This window comes from Drosophila rhopaloa, unplaced genomic scaffold (assembly GCF_018152115.1).
Source record: "Drosophila rhopaloa isolate 14029-0021.01 unplaced genomic scaffold, ASM1815211v1 contig_178, whole genome shotgun sequence".
In the NCBI taxonomy this organism is placed as follows: domain Eukaryota; kingdom Metazoa; phylum Arthropoda; class Insecta; order Diptera; family Drosophilidae; genus Drosophila; species Drosophila rhopaloa.
In genome coordinates this window covers 2181342-2204118 of record NW_025335059.1, presented here as the reverse complement: position 1 = coordinate 2204118, position 22777 = coordinate 2181342, and the positions used below count along the sequence as shown (strand labels likewise).

Below are 22777 nucleotides of genomic sequence, written 5' to 3'. Positions count from 1 at the left end.
ATAACTCGGGCAGACCTCAGAGGAAAACAAGACGCCGCATGGAGGCCCCGGGTCCTTGGAGGTTTTTGGGGTCGAGTTGCGAGCTGCGTCTGTCATGCGTGCGTTTATCTTGATGCGTGCGAGGATGTGAGTGTTTTTCGTTGGGTGTTGCTGGTGAGTGTGGGCAATTGGGTGCCCGAGTCGGCGACAAACGCATAAAACAGCATAATTTGTCAGCATGAACACGGCAGGCACACGCCAGTGGCATAACAATGAGCCAAGAGGCCTTTACCAGTTGCCAGCCAGTTTATGCTGCTGCTTATTGGTGATTTCTGCCATTTTTCCTGGGAAAAACCAAAGTCAAGAGGTGTTTGTAGTCCATATGCTATCTTAGTAAATTTTTTTCATTTATTTAAAAAAAAAACAAAAAGCTGTGAACATTGCACGAACAATAAATTTTTTTTTGATATATATATTTCTTTAAAATATTTAAATTTTTCGGATGAAATAAAAACATTTTCAAACTATATAATAGTTATTTAAATTAGGACCTTTTTTGTTGAGAAAATTTAAATAAATAGAATTCATTGAATTATTCGATGCCAATTGTAAATGTGATTTAACATTTGTCTATGCACAAATACAATTTATTAGCTAGAGAGGAAAAAAAAATATCCCACATTCATTTACCTTTGCAGCTGTTCTAAATAGTAATTTTACTTATTTGTGGTGCTTCTATCTGGTTTTTTGTGTGTGCTAACTAATTTATTTTCGTTTAATTAAGGTTTGCTTTTGTGTGCTTCCACTGACAAAACAAGGTGAAATCAAATTAATAATGTGTAAAATAAACTTCATGCATTTAGTTCTAATTCAGTTGTTTCGTTGCCCTGGCATTCAGTTCATTACCCATGGGAAAGGATTCCGCTACGTACTTCTCGATTTTGCAGTCGAAATTCCTTCAACAAAATGCACTTGTAATGTGGGCATGAGTGGCCGTGCATGTTGATAATTGTGTGCTCGTATTACAATACGGCGCTTGGCCTTGTTTCATATTTTTATTATGATTTGTGCGCGAGTTGAGTTTCCTGTTTGCGGTGCGCTTCAGTTCGCTGAAGCCCGGATCCGGATCGGTCGAGTCGGGCAATTAAAAACTTTCACGCCCGGGCCGCAGCAATTGTAGCCGTGCGCACAGAAGTAGACTATGCCAGTTATTGCCATTGAAATCGATTGATAGCACGCTCCATTGCCTCGTCGATTATTCCTGGGCCCTTGCATGATGCATTGCCACACATATATATTATAATCGAGGCAGCGACTGGGTAAGTGCCTTCACCACTGTTCGAAAATAAGTGATTTTACTTTTTATTACAATGTTGAAAGGCCACTCTGCTTGTTAATTGGGAGATTATATTTTTATTTGAAAAAACTCATTAACGCTTATATTGAGTAAGCCCTTTTTTTCAAGCAAAAATAAAATATTATGCCTTAATGGTATGGCACAAATATTATATAAATAAGAAGAAAATACAAGTATGTGGTTTCTGATCCTATAAGATTTACATTTTTATAAAGTAGGGTTTTATTCACGAATCGGGTGTAGCTCAGAAAAGATCAATCTACAAATAATAGATAACGAATTACATTGAAAATAATTAGAGTATATATATAAAGTGATAGATAACTTTGCTGCCAAAATAAAATACAATATCATTAAATAATTCATCATAAAATATTGTCAATGTTTCAAAGAAAGCAAGGAGGATATTAGTTTTAAGCTTTAGAAGCGTTGGTATTGGATTTTTTCAATTTAATAACTAGAACTTTATTCATTCAAATTCTTACATACTTTATGGTCAATTATTTATGAATGCGTATTATTATTTATTTTTTTGAGTGCACATATGGTTTTCCCTGAAGGTGCAGTAAGCCCAACAACATCATTTCATTCTCCCAACAATTGCCTGTTGACTACGCTGTTGGTATTAAAACTGAACATTTCATTTGCGTTATTCGCTCTCAATTTGCAGGTGGCTTGCATATGCGAAAATATTTAAAATTCCCTGTAAATCATGCTCTCAGGCTGACGACAATGAAGCCGTGCGAGGAGCATTCAATCATTGCAGAGTTCCCGTTCTCACCATACACTCCTGCCAGGCAGCTTATTTAAATGGAAATTGACATTAAAACATATGCCGAAGTGAGTCCGCCACCCACATACATCAAAGAAGCTAGCGAAGGATGGATGCTCCTTGCTTCCTCACGTAATTAGCTTGTTTTTTATGTAATCAAAAGCGACGAAGTGTCTCTTGTGGGCTGTGTTGCTAGTAAAGAATTTTGATTTAATTGTTGCCATAGCAGCGTATTCTTTTAATTTGTGTCAATTTATTTAATCAGACATTTGTTGCTGCCATCACGGCGTTACTTCCATCTTTTTTTCCAGCCGCCAACCGCCGACAAAGCGCCTCCATGGCATTTGTAATTAAAAGGCTCTCTCGGTTGGGACCAGCTAATTTGAAAATTAACTGCCGAGGAAGGAAGCTCAGAGGGACTGCGGCTCACGTTCAGGTGGCCCCATAAAAGATACCGGGGAAAAGTGGAAAATGGAAAAGAAAAAGGAAAAGCGCGCGCCAGCAATAAAAAATATTACATTTATCAATCAAAACTCCAATGAGGAACTTGCCCCAAAAGTTGCAGCATAAAAATATTCATTCAGAGAAAAGAAGCGGGAAACCATTCGTTTAATGGCTTTCATTTCGCCAACGCAACTCAACAAGCCGCAAGGAGACAGGAAACAGGGGTGTAGTGGGGGGATCTGCCGATGGGTTTAAGGCGTCTAGTGGTGTATAATTAAAGCTTCAAAATACTACATAAAAAATAAACTAATTAAAACACATTACTTGTCTGTACAGTCCAATAATAAATATAAAATATAATTGTTTTTAAATTACAAGCTCTTTTTTTTCAAACCAACAAAGTACTGAATATGAATGTCCAATTCACGTTTATAATTCCGTTAAATGTTTATCTTTTCGGCAGTAATTTTTTAACAGATTGGAAAGATCAACCTGCCTCATTTTTTTTAGATTACAAATTTGTAAAAAAAAAATACATTACCTATTAAATGTGTGATTATTTATTGACTACGCCACTGTAAAGAGGGATTCGATGCGCTGGTGTGGGATGGAATGGGATGTTACAGGAGCTCTGAGGACACGACAAGGACGTGCACGAAATGCGCAAGTTCACGCACGTCAGTTGAATTGGAGGCACCCACTAAAATGTGGGTCAAGGAAGTGGGGCTCTGCGTGCTAATGCTAATTTCTGGATCCCCTTTGTTGTGTCAGCATCTAGAATTCACTTCATTAAGAAGCCGTCCCTATGAAAAAATCATAAGCAAAACTTTTTCAATATACATTTAAGCGAGATTCATGTTTTTACTTGATGGTTTTCATTTATGCTTCAATTTATTGTATGGTGCTTTCATTTTCTCTTTTTTAACGCTTTTGCGTGAGCTGTTTATCAACTGATTTCCTTGCCCCAACTTTTTTGTTTTTACTGCGTTTGCAAAAACTTTGCTTATGATTCGGCTCAGTTCTCTTAGAGATCTAAGCCCCAATGGTTTTTAATGTTTTGAGTGCCGCCCGGCTAATGTTTCGAATTATTCACATGGAACACAAACAGCCAAATCAAATAAATAATATGTACATATTATGTCAAATATATGTGTATACGTATTTGCTCGTTTATTTATACTTTTTGCTTGGTATCTGTGGAAATATTTGCATGGCAATGAGGATGAATTTTTTTCAGTTCAGGTCTTTGTAGAAGTTTGTAATTAAATGCAAATTAAGTGAACCGTCATTTGCGCCTTGATTTTTTACCCTTTTTTTTGAGCGCCATCGAAAGGCATGCAGACAATTTTAAACTTGTTGGCAAACTCTTATTGCCAAAGTCCTCGATAAAGTCGCCGACTCTATTAGCGTCAATGTTGCGTTAATGGCGGGCAAAAACAAAGTTTAAAAAAAGGGTAAAAGCGGAAGTGTTACCCGTGATTGGGCAAACTTTTCTAATTAGCGTCAGTCAAAGGGATCCTGGGGATTCTTGAAGGAAATTTTCGTATGCATATCAAATGCAACTTAATGAGCCAGCCAATGATGAAACGCACTTTCCCAGGCAAACAAAAACATGCTAATACCAAGGCAAACAGAAGCACATCATCATAAAATATGCAATCCTTTCGGGGCAATCAAAAAACTCCTTTCCAAGGCATTAGAAATGCCAACCAAAACAAAACTAACTGAAAACTTTTCCAAGCAAAAACCACAAAAACACACGCGCCAATCGACAATGTCGATTATATTTCAAGTGGAGAAAGGGGACTCGGGAGATTGAGGGTTTCAGGATATGGACGAGGAGACGCCGAGTCCTTGGCAGCTGTTGAAAGTTAAACCGAGAAAGCATCAAACGCGGCTGCTGCTCGTAATTACAGATTGCAAAACGAAACGAATCGAAAAGTAAACGATGTCGATGAAGTTGAGCCGGAAAGATACGATGAGGCAGCCAGAGATACGGAAAAGCGAGATGCAAACCCGGAAAAACTTCAACTTCAAAACTGATGACTGAGGCAGTCGCAGTTGTAAAACTTACCCAGGTGGGAGTTACGGTTATCCGGGGGTTGGCACTCCCCCCAAAAGGAGTAAACTTTGCACACGGCAGCGTCTTAAGCGATTTTCTGCTACGCCAAGCTGCACAACAATATTCAGGGTAGTGCACTGCCAAAAGCACCAAAATCAGGGATATTCTTCAGATCAGAAGTAAACGGAGAAACCACAAGGGATAACAAATCTTTATTTAAATCGCTTGTTCGAGCTTAGAATTCCGGTTTGTTGGATAATTCTTTTATTTATATTGATAGAGATAAATACAAATTTCTTTGGGTATTAAATAGTATAAGTTATATTCAGCATTTAACCTGATTTTCTAATATTTTTTTCATTATTGAATGTATTAGACTGTAATTACTTTATCAGGTGTATTTTTTTTTGAATGGGTTTCTCATCTAACTTGATGAACAAGAATTTAGTTCTTATAAATCCATACCAACAACAAATTTCGGCAAAAGATTGAAAACTTTTCGTTCAAAAATCGATAAGTGTTTAGTTTGGTTAAAAGGTATGAAAATGGAGTTTTAATAATTTACAAGTGGAAACGTCACTAGAAAAAGCCACGTTCAAATCTAAATTAAATGATATACCAACTTTGTGGGCATCTTTTTCCTGTGTACAGTATTTCCAGGGGGAAGGATAAAAAGTAGCCTGGCGTAGGCGCAAAACTAGGCGAATGTGTGAGCAAATTCACGGCAAACGAAAATTAAGAAACTTGCAGCCGCCTCCTCAGACAGGGGGCCAAAAAGGGGGCGTTCGACGCTGTGGGCAGGGGCGTGGCAGCAGGGCAGGGGAAATCCTGGCGCTGATTGCATCGCTCTCGAAGGATCAGAAGGACGAGGCGCGGAGAGATGCCTTACTTATTTATGGCGCACAGGTAAACTGTGCATGTGCCATCATCTTGATAAATGTTCGCTGCCAGTGCATGACTATGGGAAATGGATTCCGAGCTGAGGCGTTCTTGATTTAGCATGTGGCTGAGTTATGCCAGCCTCCCACACACCACCCGCCTCCTTCGACCCCCCTTCGACCCCCCTTCGACCCACCCAATGCCAGAACAACAACATCAATGAGAACTTCAATTAGAGCCTTGCCGCGCAGCTCTTGGCCCGAAGTTGCAGTTGGTCAGCAGCTAAGTGGCGGCCAAGACGAGTGTTCTTGGACCCCAAGCAAGTCGCTCTTACAAAGACAAATGCCCGTTAAGCTGTCCTCACTCAACACCCACACACTAAAAGAAAGAAGTTAAAAGATGTATAAAAAGTTTGGAAAACCTTTAAAATTACTACCAAATCATTCATTTAACAAAAATATTTATCTAACCTTACTCATTTTTTAGGTAGTTTTTATACTAATAAACATTTTACAAAAGATTAATTTTACAACTTTAACATAAAAAGTTAATTATTCTATGCAAAAGGTATTATACCTCGGAAAAACCAAAATTAGCATATGACACCTAAAGAAGAAGGACAGTTTTGAATGGATCACAAGACTTCTCAATTCAACACGATTTGGTTTCGTTGGTTACTTGTTTTAATATATAATTTTCCTCAGTGCCTTTTCTGCTGTCTTGCTGCGGGGCGTCTTGAAAAATAAACGAGTCAGCATTTGTAGCGTTGATTGAATTGTCAGAGGTGAGCTCAGAAGTTGGGCTTTTACCCCTGCCCCGTATTTCTCTTCCCCGTACACGTACTGAACAGGGAGCTCGGCGCTTTTCAATTAAAACTATTGTCAACGACAATAAGTTATACAAGTAAAGAGCACGCTGCCTCAGCAGCTAAAGCCGTTGACAGTCGCACGTACGCTTAATTAGAAAAAGTTGCATTTTTTTGCCCTGTCCACCTACCGGCCACGCCCTCCGCCCCCTAGTCAGCTGTCAGGCGGCGGGCAGCACGCCCACATTTTGCAGCGGAAGTAAATTTACACTTCGCTCCTTGGCTGCACTTTTTATTCCTTTCCGACGCGAGCGAAAAGCGCGACTAATTTTCTTGAGTCCCTCCGCCGCCCTTCCTTTTTTTTCATGCTGCCGCCACCGAGTGCAAGTAATCCCAGAGAATTGTATAAAAAATGCAGAATACCCCGTTGCCGCCCACTCATAATTTTCTAAAAACTAAGCTGGCAGCGGGAAATGTTCAGGGGCTTGGTTTTTTTACACCCGCAAAGACTGCATTTCGCTCTGTGTTTGCTCTCGGAGCGTGTGACTCCGTTGGCCTGGCCTTTGTTTTTATACCCCGTACTTTCCGGGTTCAAGGATATATTGCAGATCGCATTCTTGCATTTCGTTTCAAAGGAAAAAATAAGCTCTAGAAAGCCTATGATATACAGAATTTATTTTATTTTACTTTTGAAGACCACATTTCATTGTACGTCTATTGATAAGTAAGACTTTATATTTACAATTAACTTGATCCAAGAAGATTAATTGTTTCATACTTCCCGATCCACTTCACTGGATTGCGGTTTCAAATACACATATATTTTATAGGTATTTTCAAGACTGTATTACAAGTAACTAAAATGTTAATGATTTAAGGTACATTAAAAGTAGATTACATTTAATCGGCATAATGGAGTGTATTTTTTAATCGTTTAAGCTTAAGCTTTTTCCTAATGGACAATGAGTAATCGGTATTTTTTTAGTCGGAGCGTTTGGCTAACTTTACGTACCAACTTTTTGACGCTGTGGCTTTCACTGTTGGCTGATGGCTGATTTTGCAGCTCCTCCTTGGCCTTCCCTGGCTTTTCCCCTCCGCCTTTTGACTTGCGATGGACTTACGGACGGACAGCGGCAAAACCGTGCCGGATGTCACGTGCGCATCATTTTCCAACAGCTTTGTTGCTGCTCGGCGTAATTATAACAAGGCGCAGCTTAAATTAGTTGGCTCCGACAGCAACCTGAGCCCAACCCGGTAACCTGTGTGCGCTGGTTCCGTTTTTCTCGGACCCCGGATCCGGGCATTCATTAAACCAGCCCTCGCTCGCATGCGATTTTAATGCCCTGACCCCCTCCGGTGGCATATGGCATATGGCATATGGCATATGGCGTTAGCGTTGGCGTTTGGTGTGGCTGGGAGTCGGTTTATTTGGCTCTTTGTTTACTGCACTTTCTGTCAACGTCAGCGTGATTAGTTGGGCCGTATTGTGCCACTCGCTTTGTTTTTCACTCGGTGACCTGGCATTGTCATCGGGTCCTTTCGGGGTTGTGGGCACAGGAGAAAATACAAATTTCCATATTCGACAACTATGCTTGGCTTTAATCAGTATAATAATGATTCCAAAGTCTCTTAGCTTAAAAGGAAAAAAACATAAAAACATATATTTCATAACCAAAATCGTCTACAAACAACTATCTTTAAATGGAAAATAAAAAAAATGTAATATCGAATCTTTAAAATGATTTCAAATGATTTTCAATTAAATGTCAAATAACTTCCATTATTTAAAATTCAAGTACATTATTTTTCCCACCTATTGAAATTGTTGGTCAATTGTATATTCAAAAACTCACTTCTTCTGGTTTAGGCAATACCAATTAACAAAACGCCGCGTGGCACGAACTCGACCCCAAAATATATATATGTGGGCATATAGAGCCCACTTGACTTGATTCCGCTGGCATCTGTTGGCTCTTTGGCGCTCGGTTTTCAGGCCTTTCAGTATACAGCTCACAGCTGCCGCTTACATCATTAACGGCATCGTTCTTCACACACGGCAACACATTAGAACACTTTAAGTTGCAACTAATGAGACTCCAAAACATAATTGTTGGCATTTAGTTAGATGAGCGGCGCCAGGTTGACACACACTCGCACTCGAAAAGTGACACGGCATGAAGATGGAGCAAATAAACAGCAACAACGGAAGGGGTGAGTGGTTGAGTGGGTGGGTGGGTGTGAGGGTGCTAGGTGGTCAGGACAACGAAAACAAATGCACCTAATGACACAATTTCCCATACAGACGCCAGGACGAAAAACTGGAGCAGAAAAAACTGTTATACCAGCGAAGAGAAGGTCGGAAAAATCTCTCTTTAACTCGCCACTTCGGTTTTTCCCCCGAAGCTGCTGCGGCGAATTGCGGAAAATCCCAGCCAAGTCGGGGGGGCCAACAAATCGTTTGCCAGTTGAAAATAGCCAACAAAGCGAAGCAGTTCTGGCCAAGCCGGCAAATGTGACGAAAGGAAACCGAGTGACGACGCGATTTGTGTGAAAAGCGAGTGATCTTCGAGCTCGGGCTTACGATACATGAAACCCACCATTTGAATTTTCAACAAAAGCCTTTTGGGATTTCCTACATAACTGGGTATGTTTCAACTTTATTTCTCATAGAAGTTAAAGAGTGCGACTTTAAAAAACTCAGACATCACGGCTTGGTTTCACATTGCAACTTGTAACCTAGTTTTTTGTAGTAACGCCATGTGCTCCCTTGCCTCCAAGTGTTCGTGAGTGCGGCGCGCTTTTCTTGCACTTTATACTGGCGCGCTGTTTTCCGCCTCTTTTCCTGTGCATTTTCTTGAATTTCTGACGTATAAATTCCTGCTGCAGCCCCCCAAAAAAAGTAAAAAAACTTAGAACATGGAAAACAAGAATGCAGCACACTGAAAAGTGCAATGGCAGCCCGGAAGCAGCGGGCGGGCAACTGTGATTTGTATGAATGCTGCCATTAGGCTGACACGGCTCGAATACGCCCTGCTCCGCGTTTTCTTCGCCAGGCAAAGAGGCGTATGCGTAACGTGAAACGAGAGCCCCGCACAGCCGGCGTATACGTTATATGGGCTAGGGAAAAAAAAACTTTTAATCTGTCCGCGTATTACACAAAACTTTTGTAGGCCCCCCCACCACCTGAACGCGATGAATTCAATTGCCTTGAGTTTTATTTAGAAACAAATGGTGGCAGACTTTTCTGCGTTTCTTTCGCTGTTTTAAATGACATGAATTAAGATAACAAATTCGCGGAACACAGAAAACAGCAAGCCCAACCGAACCGAACCAAAGAAAATAAGAAGAAAAACAGGGGAAAATGCTGTGAAACTTTTTTCCACCGAGACAAAAGAACGTCAGGAAATTGTAGCAGAGCGTAAATAGAAAAGCCGGCAGCAACAACAATTGCTAATACTTAAGCCAAAGTCGGACGTTCTCAAAGTCAGGAAGCTTTCCAGGGGGAGCCTGACTTTGCCCTGAAAAAGTCTAATAAATTAACCAATTTACATGAATTGTCGTTTGCTGTGCAGCGGCAGCATCAGCATCAGCCGCTTCCTTATTTTCCCTATTTTCTATACTCTTCCCTTTTTTCCCGCCCCGCAAGACAACTCATTTGTGTGTCATGGGATTTGTCACGGGGATGAGGTGGAAAAACTTTGCCACTCGCTGACAATGATTCAAAAGACAGGTAACCAGGGTAAAGCCCGGCAATTTGTTTAATTTCATTACATTTCAGGACGCCAGTTGATGTTGTTTTGCAGCATGCGCTTATCTCTGCACATTTGCAACTTTTTCCGGTCCCATTTTCATTTCAACTTCCCCTTCGACTTGTTGTTTTTATTTGGAAATGAAATTTATGTGCATATTTTGGCCATTTTGACTTTGAGTTGTTTTTCTTGTTGCATGCTGTATAAATGTCAACTTGAGTGCCACGGGCAGTAAGCATATGTATGTATGCCCCTTCTATCTCTAAATGTATTTATTTTTGTTTCTTTGTATCTAAAAGTTTTCTATGCCCCCACAGATAACTGGCAACAGTTCAAAGTTTCCCATTTTTTGTGTTTATTTGTTGTGGCAAGGGTGGCGGAAAAGTTTTTCTGGGAGGGCGGCTTAGGGCTAATTTTTCGCTTAAAGTCAACATGTGGCAGAGAAACCTAATCAAACTATTGATTGTTTGACTGATTGTGGCAGCAGCTGGCAATGTTTTTATTGCGAAAGCGACAGGTAAAAGTTACCAGCGAAGGGAGAACTTTCCTTCATCTTGGCTTTAACTTTTTGGGAAAAGTTTTTACGCTTTCCCTTTTGGCGCCACAGGAAATTGATTTCTGATGGTCCCAAACTCTTTTCACGAAATGGAGCCATCACATCACTTTGTACGGCTCTTTGTCTCCAGTCGGATTCGATTTCGCCGGGGGACAGACACACCGGTTAGGTGTTATAACCCCTTTGACATGCGTAAATATTTTCCCTGCACTCTGCTTTTCCCATTTTCCGCATGCTCTTTATTGATTTTGCATAAGCAGCAGAGCGAAGCAGGGTGGGAAATTGAATCTCACATAAAACGCTGCAAGTACTTTGCATATCAAATCAAGTCTTGTATTCGAGCTGTGGAGTTGTGGGCTCATCTGCCAAGGGAAAGATGCTTTGGCAACCGAGCATCTTGTTTTTATTAAGAGCACTGAGTTCTAGCCTGGTCAGGACCAAAGGCAAAGTTTTACCGGCCTCAACTTGCACTCTGGCACTTAATCAACAACGAAACTAAATGCGGTCGGTGGTCTCTGGTTGAGAAGTGCTCATTCTCATCCTCATGACAAATGTGTAAATACCTACTGACCAGTGTATTCCAGGGTGGCCGTGGGCAAATGCAAATGCTGTTAAAAACATTTCACCAATTGGATAAAGTTTTACTTTGCCCAAAATTACTCAAGCACCTGCTACTCGATTTGCAGTGAGATAAAAATAGAGTATGTACAAAAGAAAACCACCGAACAAAAGAAAATTAAGATTAAAATGGGATAATAATTTGGTAGTCGACAAAACAGCTATTAAAGAACTATATGTTATCCTATTAAGATCCCTAAAAAATCATAATAATTTCAGAAAGACTTTATTAAAGAACTTCCCTAAAAAATCATAATAATTTCAGAAAGACTTTATTAAAGAACTTCTACAACAATTGTGTTTACATACCCAATTAAAAACATGACATTTGACGTTAGGTACTCACAACTTAAAAAAGTATTGTAAACAGTAACAAGAATTTGGTTGCAAAAAATTAGGAATGCCTTTCAGTAAATAAATAATTTGGTTACAGTTTTTTTTTGTAACAAAGCAACTTATGGTTTATATGTAAAAGAGTTCCATTTTTTAACTGTGTACACCTATGGGTTCACTTTCTTTTACACAGGAAGTACCGAAAATGTGCTATGCTCGCTGCAAAATTATTTTTTTAATGCCCAGAGAAACATACATTTTGTCACTTGCTGTGGGTAAAATGGCATTTTTGCGCTTATTTAAGCCATTGCATAAATTTCAACTGAAAATGAATGCCAAACCACACGCGCGTGTGTTGGTGTGTATGCAAATTTACTCTGCGGCTGAGGGGGAAATCGGGGGCTTCTGCGAAGTGGGTCCTGCTCCTGGGGCAAGTGCAGGAGCCAAGACCGGAGCCTAATGTGTGCTGGCCTTTAGCAACCAGACAGACGTGTTTCAGACATTTAGCATATAGCCCCACACACACACATGCCGAGAAAGTACACCGACGCATGCCCACACACACACACACACACAATGGGCACGCTTCAATGTCAAAGTTGTCCAAAGAATGTGTGCGAAAATATTTTGCGAAATAAGGCGCGAATGAAAAATTTATAAAATATTCAAATAAGCACTTCACATTTTAGCACCACGATAAGGAAACACTCGAACATACCGTCCTGCCCTCATAAAAAATATCTGTGGCTGTCGCTGAAAATTATACAAATATGCAAAATTTTAATAAAATTAAACGAAAAGCTGGGAGTATTTTTTAAGGATAGAGGGGAACGTCACAACGTCGTAGTCAAACTTTTTTAATGTAAAACCAAAGCTCTCAAACTTGAGCGATAAAGGCAAAAACGTTTCATTCGACCAAAATAAAATGATAAAAAAAATAACGAAGCAACAAGAGGAGGAAAAACTATTTAAGTTTTAAGCGTTTGACGCTTTACAACCGCAAAATGTCGACACAAAGTTTCACACGCATCCCGTCGTCCCTTTTTCCCCGGGAAATGAGCAAAATGCCAAGCTGAACAACGGCATCACTTCATTGCCATGTTAACCCAAAGCCATAAAGTCAAGGATAAAATGCAAAAGTGCCGAAGTTTTAATTTAAATTTGAGCAGCTACGCGAGCAGCGTAGATAAAAAATATGATCTCGCAAAAATAATACAGAGCAGGAAACTTTTGTCAGGCCAACGCAGAATGTACGACTTGGTGACTCTCTTTTTCTACACTTGTTCCCCAAGTTGCCAATAATTCAGCGCGTTTCCAGATACGCAAATTGAAGTTGCTGGGCCAGCTGACAGTGCACGGAGAATAAAGAGTTATTTGAATGATTTTCTTTAAATTATTTTTAAGTTATAATGAAATCCAGATAACATTTACATATGTAAACATAATTGTGGTGTCCTCTTTATTATGTAAATTAGTTACAAACCAGCAAGGCAGTAAGCGAAACTAAATTAATTTTTAATTCCCCAATCAACTTGCAAAAACAACAATTATTTCAAATTATTTACTTAATTTTTCCTCTTAATTTAAGTACTAAACTTAAAAAACCAACTGATATTTCTTTCTGTGTGGCAAGAAGCTTTGGGAAAGAAAGTAAAGAAAGCGCCGGGCAAAAGAGTTACGATTCCTTTGAGTAAACCACTTTCTGCGGCTACCCAGCAAGCCAGCCGCTGTCGCTTTCGAGCTGCGCTTAGTGTTATCTGCATAACTCATACGCACTGTGGCCGCCAAGTTTATTCGAGAACAGGGAACAGCGCGAACAGCCAGAAGCTGCAGAAATTTGCAACACATGGCGCAATCCTGATACCCACACACTCGCCTACATAGACACATGGTGCGCTTAAAGCCAACGTAAATATGTCCAGACTTTCCACCTTCACCTCGGCATTTTTTCATCCTCCTAACAACGTTTTCCCCCGCGCGACTGGCTTATCGACTTGGGTTCCTGGCAGCTAGGTAAACTACACTACGTACGACTCGGGTATTATCTATGCATGAGTGTTTTTAATTTCTTCCCGACCACCTAACAAATTTTTCAACTGATGCTCTGATTAAGCGGCAGCTTCAAAGCTGCTTACTCCAAAGAAGACAGATATAATTTGTAATCTTAGTTGTTCTTAAAAAAACCTAACGAATCTTTGCACTTAAGTTATTAATAACAAAGCAGTAGTAACTTTTAATCACACTAATGCGTAAAAATTTGGATGAAAGTTTTTAAACTACGATTTTCTGCTGTTATTAGTTTGTCAGTAATTTAAGTAAGACGTTCTCAAAAATTTGTATAATACGGTTAGCAAGTTTCTTTACCTTTTATTTGGATAAAAGTTAATAAAGAAGCGTGCAGTTAATTAACCAAGTATGCAGAACATTTCCCTGCATAATCAAAGCAGATCTCCCTTATTTCCATCAATTTGACCCATCTGTAGTTTACCCCTTTTGGAAGCTAACCTCAGCTGTCGCCATCCATCAAACGCCAACAGATCCTTGACCACCAAAGAGTTCCTCGCCCATCCAATGCTATCCATTTCGTGTGGCTGTAGCTCACTCATCTCATTCACGCCCCCACAATGAAAGGAGTCTCTTTGAAGAAGGAGCGAAACAACAAGGCGTTTGCTCCTTCTGTTTTCCCACACCATTTTCACGCCAGTTTCCATGACGCACTGAGCGAGTTTTCCCGCAATGAATGGCTGAATGACAGGCAAAATGAATGGCAATGTCGGGTATGTCCGAGTACTGGAGGGGGTAATGGGTATCGTGCTGTAGTGGTATATCAAACACAAGACCATCCGTGTGACTAATGCAGAAGAATGGAATTGACAAGCAGCGTGCTCCAACAGCCAAAGACAATGGGCAATAAAGCCGTAAGGGTCAATACAGCAATTGCTGGACGATGTGCAACAGGGAAGCGAGTTTGGCCTTTTTTTAAGAAAGAACTTTCTTTCAAATTCCTGAAATAGAGAAGCTAAGGTATAGGCATAGTTTTCTGATTTGTAGCCTCTTTTTAGTCACCGTTCCTGCGCTTAGACTTACCCCTAATCTAACCATAATGTAATGAAAAAAAATTATATTTAATTAAAGTTCGTTATTAGTCATAGTTTTCAGACAAATTGTCTTTCCTTTCCTTAATTTTCTATACATTCATATAAATCTTTTTTAAAAAGCTGTAAAGCTTTCATGAAAAGTATAATTTATTTATAATTATGTATATTATTATATTCTTGTTTGAACAGAATTAAATCTGGGCAACTGAGGAATATGCTGGCCTGCTTCCCGAAACCACTAAAATATCACTCGTAAAATATCACCTCATAAAGGTGAATTTCCACATAATTTAATTTGTCATCGAAGAAAAGTTTTTGGTCAGAGTGCTTGCAACACTCGACAAAGAATGTCTGGGTCTCAGCAGACAGGTAAACAACGTGTTCTGTGAATTTTCATTAGCCAAGCAGGAATAACAAATTTCAGATGAAAAAACAACGGATTGTGATCCCCCGACAGACAGGAATTATAAAGGAGTCTAAAAAAAAAATGGAAAACATTGAGATTTAGACGACGTGTGGTTGTCATTGGAATTGCGTCCTCGATTTTGACAGAGATTGGATGTGTGGCAAATGAAAGTTTCACTGCTGATTGAGTCAATGATGATGCCATTAAAAGTCGCAAATTGATGTTTTTGTTTCAAATGTGTGTATTTGCCTTCATCTGTGTTTGTGCTGGCTTGTATTCGTGTGTGTGCCAATTACAAGCGTTAGACGCTGTTATTCGCATTCTAACAACGGAAACAGCCAGAGATTTATTTTTGATATTTCCGCTTTGGTGGAGCAGCAGCAGCAGCAAAACATCAGGGAGTAACTTTTTCGATAAAAATGTAAATTTATTGGATATGTGTGACAAACACGCTACAGTATAGTACACTAAAAAAAAAAGCATTTTTAGAAATATTTAGAGTGTTTGACCCTTAATCCCTTAATTGGTATACAAGAAAATATCTAAGAAGTAAAATTTATAAAGCCATTCGTTTTAATAATAATTTCATATTTTTTATGGATGGAAAATATATTATTCTAATTTTTCGATCGCATATTAAATAACTTCCTTCTTAACACACTAAAAGTGTTGCATTTTTTATAACTTAATTTGAATTCTAAATTATTTTTTTTTCTGTTCTTCACTTTCTTCTCGGTGTATATGTAGAACACATACATTCATAACCTTCAAATGCGAATGACAATAATGCTTATGTTGTCGTTGATGAAGCAAAAGAAGAAACTTTGTGAAAAGGAGGGGAAAGCTGTGATCTCTGCTCATCACGCACGACTTGAATCATATTTTTATGGTTTTTTATTGACACATTTTGATATGCCAGTTAACAATTCACTCATTTGGCTTTGACTACATCATTTCTAGTTAGTTTGTTGTTATGCCAACTTACTTTTTAGTAGTTTCACATGTATTTTTTTATGTAGCGTTACAAATTATTTATGTACAACCAAAAACTTTCCGTATTACGCAAAAGAATTTATCACATATGAGCACATAATTCCCTTTGTGAGGCGATTTCTTACGGAATAAACTTGCTTGGACAATGTCAAAGAACGTAGGTGGCCTAGACAAAAGGCAAAGAGTATAAAAAACTTGGTTTAATGGCCAAATTAATTTATAACCAGGCATAAAAAGTTTCATACTTTACTGTTCAAAGAGTTAGTTTCGACAATAAATGCATCATTAAATCATACCCTCAGAAAAGTAAACATATAATCAAATATTACGAAAACAAACAAGCAACTAAAATGACCAACCGCCATGGAATTTAATTAATTAATAAATCAGGACACTCGAACATGCAAACAAAAACAAATAGTAATTAATACAAAATAATTATGTATTTAAGCAGCATAATAAATGTTAAAAAAAGGCGCCACAGCGCAAATATTATTTCAGACAGCAGAAGGTAGAAATTAATGACCAGAAAAAACAGCATTAAATAGTAATTGCAATTTAATACGAACAGAATGGTTGAAATGCAGCCGTTGCTGGAATCTCGAATTGCAGTGAAAGAATGCTGAAAGGATTGCGAAACAAGGACGCCAAAGGACGAAATGTCCGCCAAAGACGATGAAAACGTTATCGGGTGGAAAATATTTCCCACCAAAGTCACAGTCGTCGCAAAAGGGACCCAATCACATTCTCTTTAAATGATTGGAGGGATAAAACATATTTTTAAATCAAAGCTGTGGGGGGAAAAAGGGACCTAACCGCTATTAGGCCGTATTGAGTACGGAAAAACGGCGCTGGCGGTGGGAAATCCAAAAAGGTTACAAATAGCCATCATAAAAACTTTATTTGTGCAAAGGATTGAAAACAAGAGTCGACCAGGGGACAAAAGGAGACGACGTCTCATGCATGTTAAAGTCGCACTCTCCCTCAATTCGATTCTACACTGAGCTAAAATATCACAGGATAAAAAGGGTTTCTTTTGTTTAAATGTTGTAAATATATTAGTTAAATATTAGTTAATTTATTTTGTAGGCTAAAAATATTATTTTTACAGCCCCAAAAGTGTTACTAAAAATAATAGTCAATTCCATTTCGTAACCGTAATTTTAAAAAGTTATACGAACTTAACGAAAATTATTTCCGTAACTCGATGATAAGCATTTATAGAAATGCATAGACAGCAAATAAAAAGAAGTTTAACGAAAATTATAAATGGTTTTTAATCCATAATAACATTATATTTAAAAAAAAAAACATAAAACTATATGAAACGATACTGTTGTGATTTTATCGCCGTGTGAATTTATACCATATATTTCCTATTATATGGTCAAATGTTGGTTCTGGGTGGTTAGCTCCTTTGGTGGGTGGTGAAGGTCGACAAGCGTGTTTATTGTTGTTTATGTGCCATGATGCTTTGCCCACAATTTGCAGTCCTCAAACTCCCCTTTGATTTTCGTTATTCGTTTCGGTTCGGTTTGGTTTTCTGTGGGGCTTTGCGATTGCCTTTGTTTGCCGTTGTTAAAAAACATTTATGCGCCATTATCAAAGGCAATGCGACACCCACACACACACGTTGCTTATTGTTGTTCACGAGGTTATAGCATTTGATTATTGCCGGGATTAAGCTATAATTGCGTATCGCATTTCGGTTATTTGTTTTCATTCCACGTCCGAGAATCGGATAATACTGATGGTTGTTTGTGTCGTTGGTAGCGCCAAGGATATCGGAATCATTAGCGGCTGCAATATGTTTTGATGATTCCGGCAAGCTCTTAAGCCCTTGCATTTGCTCCTAGCCCTGTATAATGTATAATCTTGGTTTAGTGGTCGAAAGTGGACCGTCTTAAAGTGGAAAACCCCTGAATTTTGGTTGAACTCAATCAGGAAACCGCACACACACACTTACCCCCAGAGAACCCACACAAAGAAACACACATGTACGTGTGTAGCAGCTGGAATCGGTTTGAAAATTTCAGGCATATTTGGCAACGGGTCATTAAATACGGAAATTGAGTCAACAAAAGCCAAAGACGCCAGGAAAGGAGCAGGAAGGATATATACAAGCCACTAACACACACGCACTTCCACCCACACGTGGCCCATACAGTTGGGGCTATAAAAATAGTGTTGTTTTAGGGATATTCGTGGTTTGAAAATTCTAAAAAATATTATATACAGTCACTAACTTGAATTTTATTAGAGATTACATTTTAAAACTATTATTTTAGGTAAACAATATTGTAAAATTTATGTTGACTTAGTATGATATGAAATACTGTTTGAATGTTCTTAAAAGTTAATATTCCCACATAATAATATTCGAATAGATGTATTGTAAAATTGAGAAATTATGTTTCTAATAACTTATTATTTTGACCGTTGCTGTTCTAAACACACGTGAATAGAGAGTACCGCTCACACACACAAAAAACAACATTTCGGAAGTTTTATTTTTGGTCTGCTTCGGATCGCTGGGAAAAGTCAAGCTACATAAAAGATGCCCCGAATCAGTTACTTGTTTTTGTTGCCCCATACGCCTGGCTTTTGATTATGTAACCCTTGGTTTTTGGGGACCCAAGCCAAGCATAACAGATGCAAGCCCCAAGAATAATTGCCGACAAGAAGGGGAGAAACCTGCCTTCGATTGGCTGCCAATAACAGAGCACAAATTCTTGCCCCGAAAGGACTCGAATATGCGAACGATGTGTTTGCGAGCGATGTATGTATGTTTTCAAGTCAAAGGTTAAGCTTAGCAATGTGTTGATTGTGGGTCAAGCGTGAAAGCGGTCCAAACGTATTCGCCACTACTATATTTAAATTGTTGATTTTGTGTAAACTTTGCACTTAAGGAAAGTCAACATTTATTAGATTAAGAAAGGTTATCAAAAGATTTTCAAGAGATTGGGGTTCAAGTAATGCAACTTAAAAAGACATGGTCTTCTTTTAATTTTCTTTAAATTTGTAGTTAGTTTTTTTCTGGTATCCTTTCCTTAAGTGAATTTTAATATACAGAATATGCAGAATGCATTCCTGACTCACGCTGGATTTATTCTCAGTGTGTTTTCCAGGATAAACTAACAGGTAAAGAGACTTGGCCCAACTAAGGCCCAAAAACTTGCTTGATAAGCAAAGCAGCCTGAACTAGACAACCAGACGCACCAATTATGTTGTACAAGGCAATGAGTGCTGTTTGGAAATGGTGCCAACGTATTACTCACCCACCAACTGAGCTGAGTTCGAGTTATAATTGAAATAATTGCTGGTTATTTGGAACAATAAGCACAGTAGGTGGGCGGAAAACTTTGTTCGGTTGTCGGCGGTTTAGTTTAGTTTGTGGTAGTTTACCCAACCTTCATTTACATCCACATTTCCAATGCGCCCGCTGTTTGCCAACAATTGCTCATTAAATTTTGACCATAACTTATCCGAAAGCAGATAAATGCTGGCAATCTGGTTCAGTAAGTTCGATATCATACTGTTGCCTGTAATTCAACTGAAAACACATTCGAACTGAATAGTACATTAGTTCGTTTGATTCGATCAAACCAATAAGATGTTTTGAGAATTTTTTAGCTATATTACATCAATTTCAGTTTTTTCTCAAGGAAATCCAACTGGATTTTTTTACTTTTGAGACCTTAACCTTTTTTTAATATTTTTATACCCGTTACTCGTAGAGTAAAAGGGTATATTGTATTCGTTTAACACGAAGGAAGCGTTCGACCCATAAAGTATATATATTCTTGATCAGGGTCACTAGCGAGTCGAAACCATGTCCGTCTTCCGTCCTTCTTCTCCGTATAACGCGAGATCTCGGAAACATAAAACAGAAGATGGTATTTGCATGCGATCTAGGAGTTCCTACGCAGCGCAAGTTTGTTTCAAAAGTGCCACGCCCCTTTAACGCCCACAACGCTATATACGATTTTAAAAATTTAAATATTTCGAAAAAGTAAAAATCAGTTTATTGTGTTTATCAATACCTATCGAAATGTAAAAAATTTTCAAATCGGACCATTGTTAAAATATCGTGATCAAAGTTTCTATCCCATCTCCCTTTTTTTTTCTTAAGTAAGGTTTTATGTTGGGGCCGACTATAGGCTCTCTTGTTTTTTGATAAAATTGATCATTGATTTAAAAAAAAATGTCATGTTAATTCACAGAAAATAATAATTTCATCATAGCCGTTTGTAGATATAGATTGGATAAACCCAAATGCAACCCGCAAAACAGCGATGCGTGATTGCAATTGAAATTGGAGTTCATGGTTGGCTGGGAAATTGTGTTAATTAGGTGGTCAGATGAGCAGGGCAGGGAAACTCGTTGATATACTCCGCAAATGTCCCTGGCTTTGTAGTGCCGGCTGACTGGCAGCAAAGAAAGCACCCATAGCAACGCCGGTTCCAACTGGAGTAGCGAGGTATGCAATAAACATAATTAAAACGCCTTAAATTCACGTAACAGAATGCCAAGAAAATTAACTTTTCAGCATTGTTGGCGACAATTTCATGCAAGAACTGCCGCTGCTGCAGATACTCCCCACGGCCCAACAAGCGCAATTAACATATTTTATCAATCTTTTTTCTGGCCCCACTGCCAGCTCCACTTACGCAATTTAAATAACTCAAGTGGCAAACGGCGCAAAAGAGCAAAAGACACTCGAAGCGGCCAGGATTTTTCGAAGCAAAGGGGCTTCAGAGGTCCACGGACGTATGGCGAAGTCACCAGTCCCATAAACACATTAACACTTTGCGTATGGTGGGGGTATTTTCTGGTGGGCGGTGGGTGACTGGGTGACTGGGTGCTTGGTGCCAGGTGAAGTGCTGGCGGGTCAAAGTTGGCCAGGCAACATTAAGCCCGCCAAGTATTTTTATTTTTTCACATACACCGCTGATTCGTGCACTGAGGAAAAATCCAGCACTGTAAATAGAAACAAACTAACTGTGTTTTCAAATTATCGCAATTGCTTTCTGAGTTAAGCAGCTAACAAAAAGTTGTGGTTCTTAATAACTTAAAATTTTTTGGCATAAACAAACTAAATTCTATTAAATTCCCAACAACTTTCCTTGTTTTCCAGTCCTTTGTTGGCAAGACATACCAATTTTTTATATGTTTATCCTAAGCTTTTAAGCTTTTTCAGTTAGAAGAATAGATTTTTGAAATTTCTTGTTTAAATTAAGATATAGCCAAAATCTGAGATCAAACCCAAAATCGTTTATAAAATAAATCCGTATTATTACGTTGTATAAACTCTTATAAAGAAGACAATGAAAACTGAAAATCACATTTTCAACTCGTTTAAAGAAAAAAATGTGTCAGAATATCATGAAATATTCCTTATTAATCCCGTTTATTATTTATTTTGTTAACCTTAACCCAATTATGTTCATGTTACTTTCTCAACCCGATTTTTTTACGTGTGCCTCGTAGGCCTGGGAGTGCTGGGTCGAACGGCAAGGTCGCCTAGCAGCGGCCAACTCACGCACTTGGCGGATAAGCAGGATCCGCAGGATATGGGAGAGGCTGCCACATAAATTACACTTTAATTTTGCAGCATTTTTGGCCACGGCTTATAAATCAGCCGAGTGGCGCTGAACGCGACGACGACGACAGCTGGCTGCTGGCTGCTCCTCCGCCGGATTCTCTCTGGCTCTGGGAGGCAGTTCCTCCGGGTCTGGGTCCTCTAGGCCCTTTGGCTCCCCTTGCCCTCACTCCCCTTCCCCTTCCCCTTCCCTGCTGAGGGCCAGGCCACTCGCAATATTGAAATTTCAATTTAATTACGTAGAACGGGGGCCCGACCTCAGGCCCATGTGCCCGCAAAATGAGCTGTCGTTGTGGGTCAAAAAGAGTCGGCAGCACCACCAACATTACCAACACCACCACCACCACCACCCGGAAAATCCACCCAAAGTGTACAACAAAAACAGCGGGGAGAACCTTGTTAGATCTGCTCACTTGAACTGAACTGCTCGGCGGTTTGGCTTAATTTGTTGAGATAATTGTGCCGAAATTATATTATTATTAAATTCGCATCCGTTAGTCCTCCTTTTTTTCCATGCTTATTATGAAAATTGGATTTCAAGTGCTGTGTGTGTGTGTGTGTGGGTGAGTGGGTGAATTTCGACCTTAGTCGGGGGTTTCCTTCTCGTTACATAATTGGATTTTGTGTGAGATTTGGCCAGAGAAAAAAAGCAAGGAAAAGGAAAGGAAAAGCCCAAATGTTATTAGCTTGGGGTCAGGGCTGAGTTTTGGAATCAGTTCTTGAAATTGTGATGGGCAGGAGGAGAGGTAACTTCCATTAGGTCGTAGCCTGCAGACCCATTGCAATCCTATTTGCTACTCAAGTTCAGCAAAAACCATAGAATAACTCAAAACTTCTTTAGCACTTCAGCTGTCTCTTTTGGCCCCATTTATAAAATTCGCACGCTCGGCGAATCGCGGATTTAATGCTAAAATGGGCGTGGTAGCGGCAACAACAATGCACGCTTTTCTTTAAACTTTGGGGCGGGGCTTTTAATTAATTCGCGAGGCCATCAGAAGTGGAAACAGAAGCCAGAAGCGCAAAGATTCAAAGTCAAGTTGCCAGCAAAATCAGCGGAAAAAAGCAAAAGCCAGAGAGGCGAAAAACAAAAATAAATGCGTATGAATTTACAAAATATGATTATG

The 22777-nt window shown here is 39.2% G+C and overlaps 2 protein-coding genes across 2 annotated transcripts in view; both read left to right on the top strand.

Annotated features, from left to right (window-relative positions):
- Nucleotides 1-8786: 8786 nt before the first annotated feature.
- LOC108037393 overlaps nt 8787-22777 on the top strand; it is a 36113-nt gene continuing 22122 nt past the window's right edge. Inside the window, exon 1 of the mRNA XM_044458905.1 lies at nt 8787-8942. The gene's annotated coding sequence lies outside the window, so the exon portion shown is untranslated. The remainder of the gene's footprint in view (nt 8943-22777) is intronic.
- Nucleotides 14419-21798, top strand: LOC123037571. The gene is given in 3 exon segments (XM_044458964.1): nt 14419-14472; nt 21542-21739; nt 21742-21798. Coding segments are annotated over 3 exon segments (309 nt in total).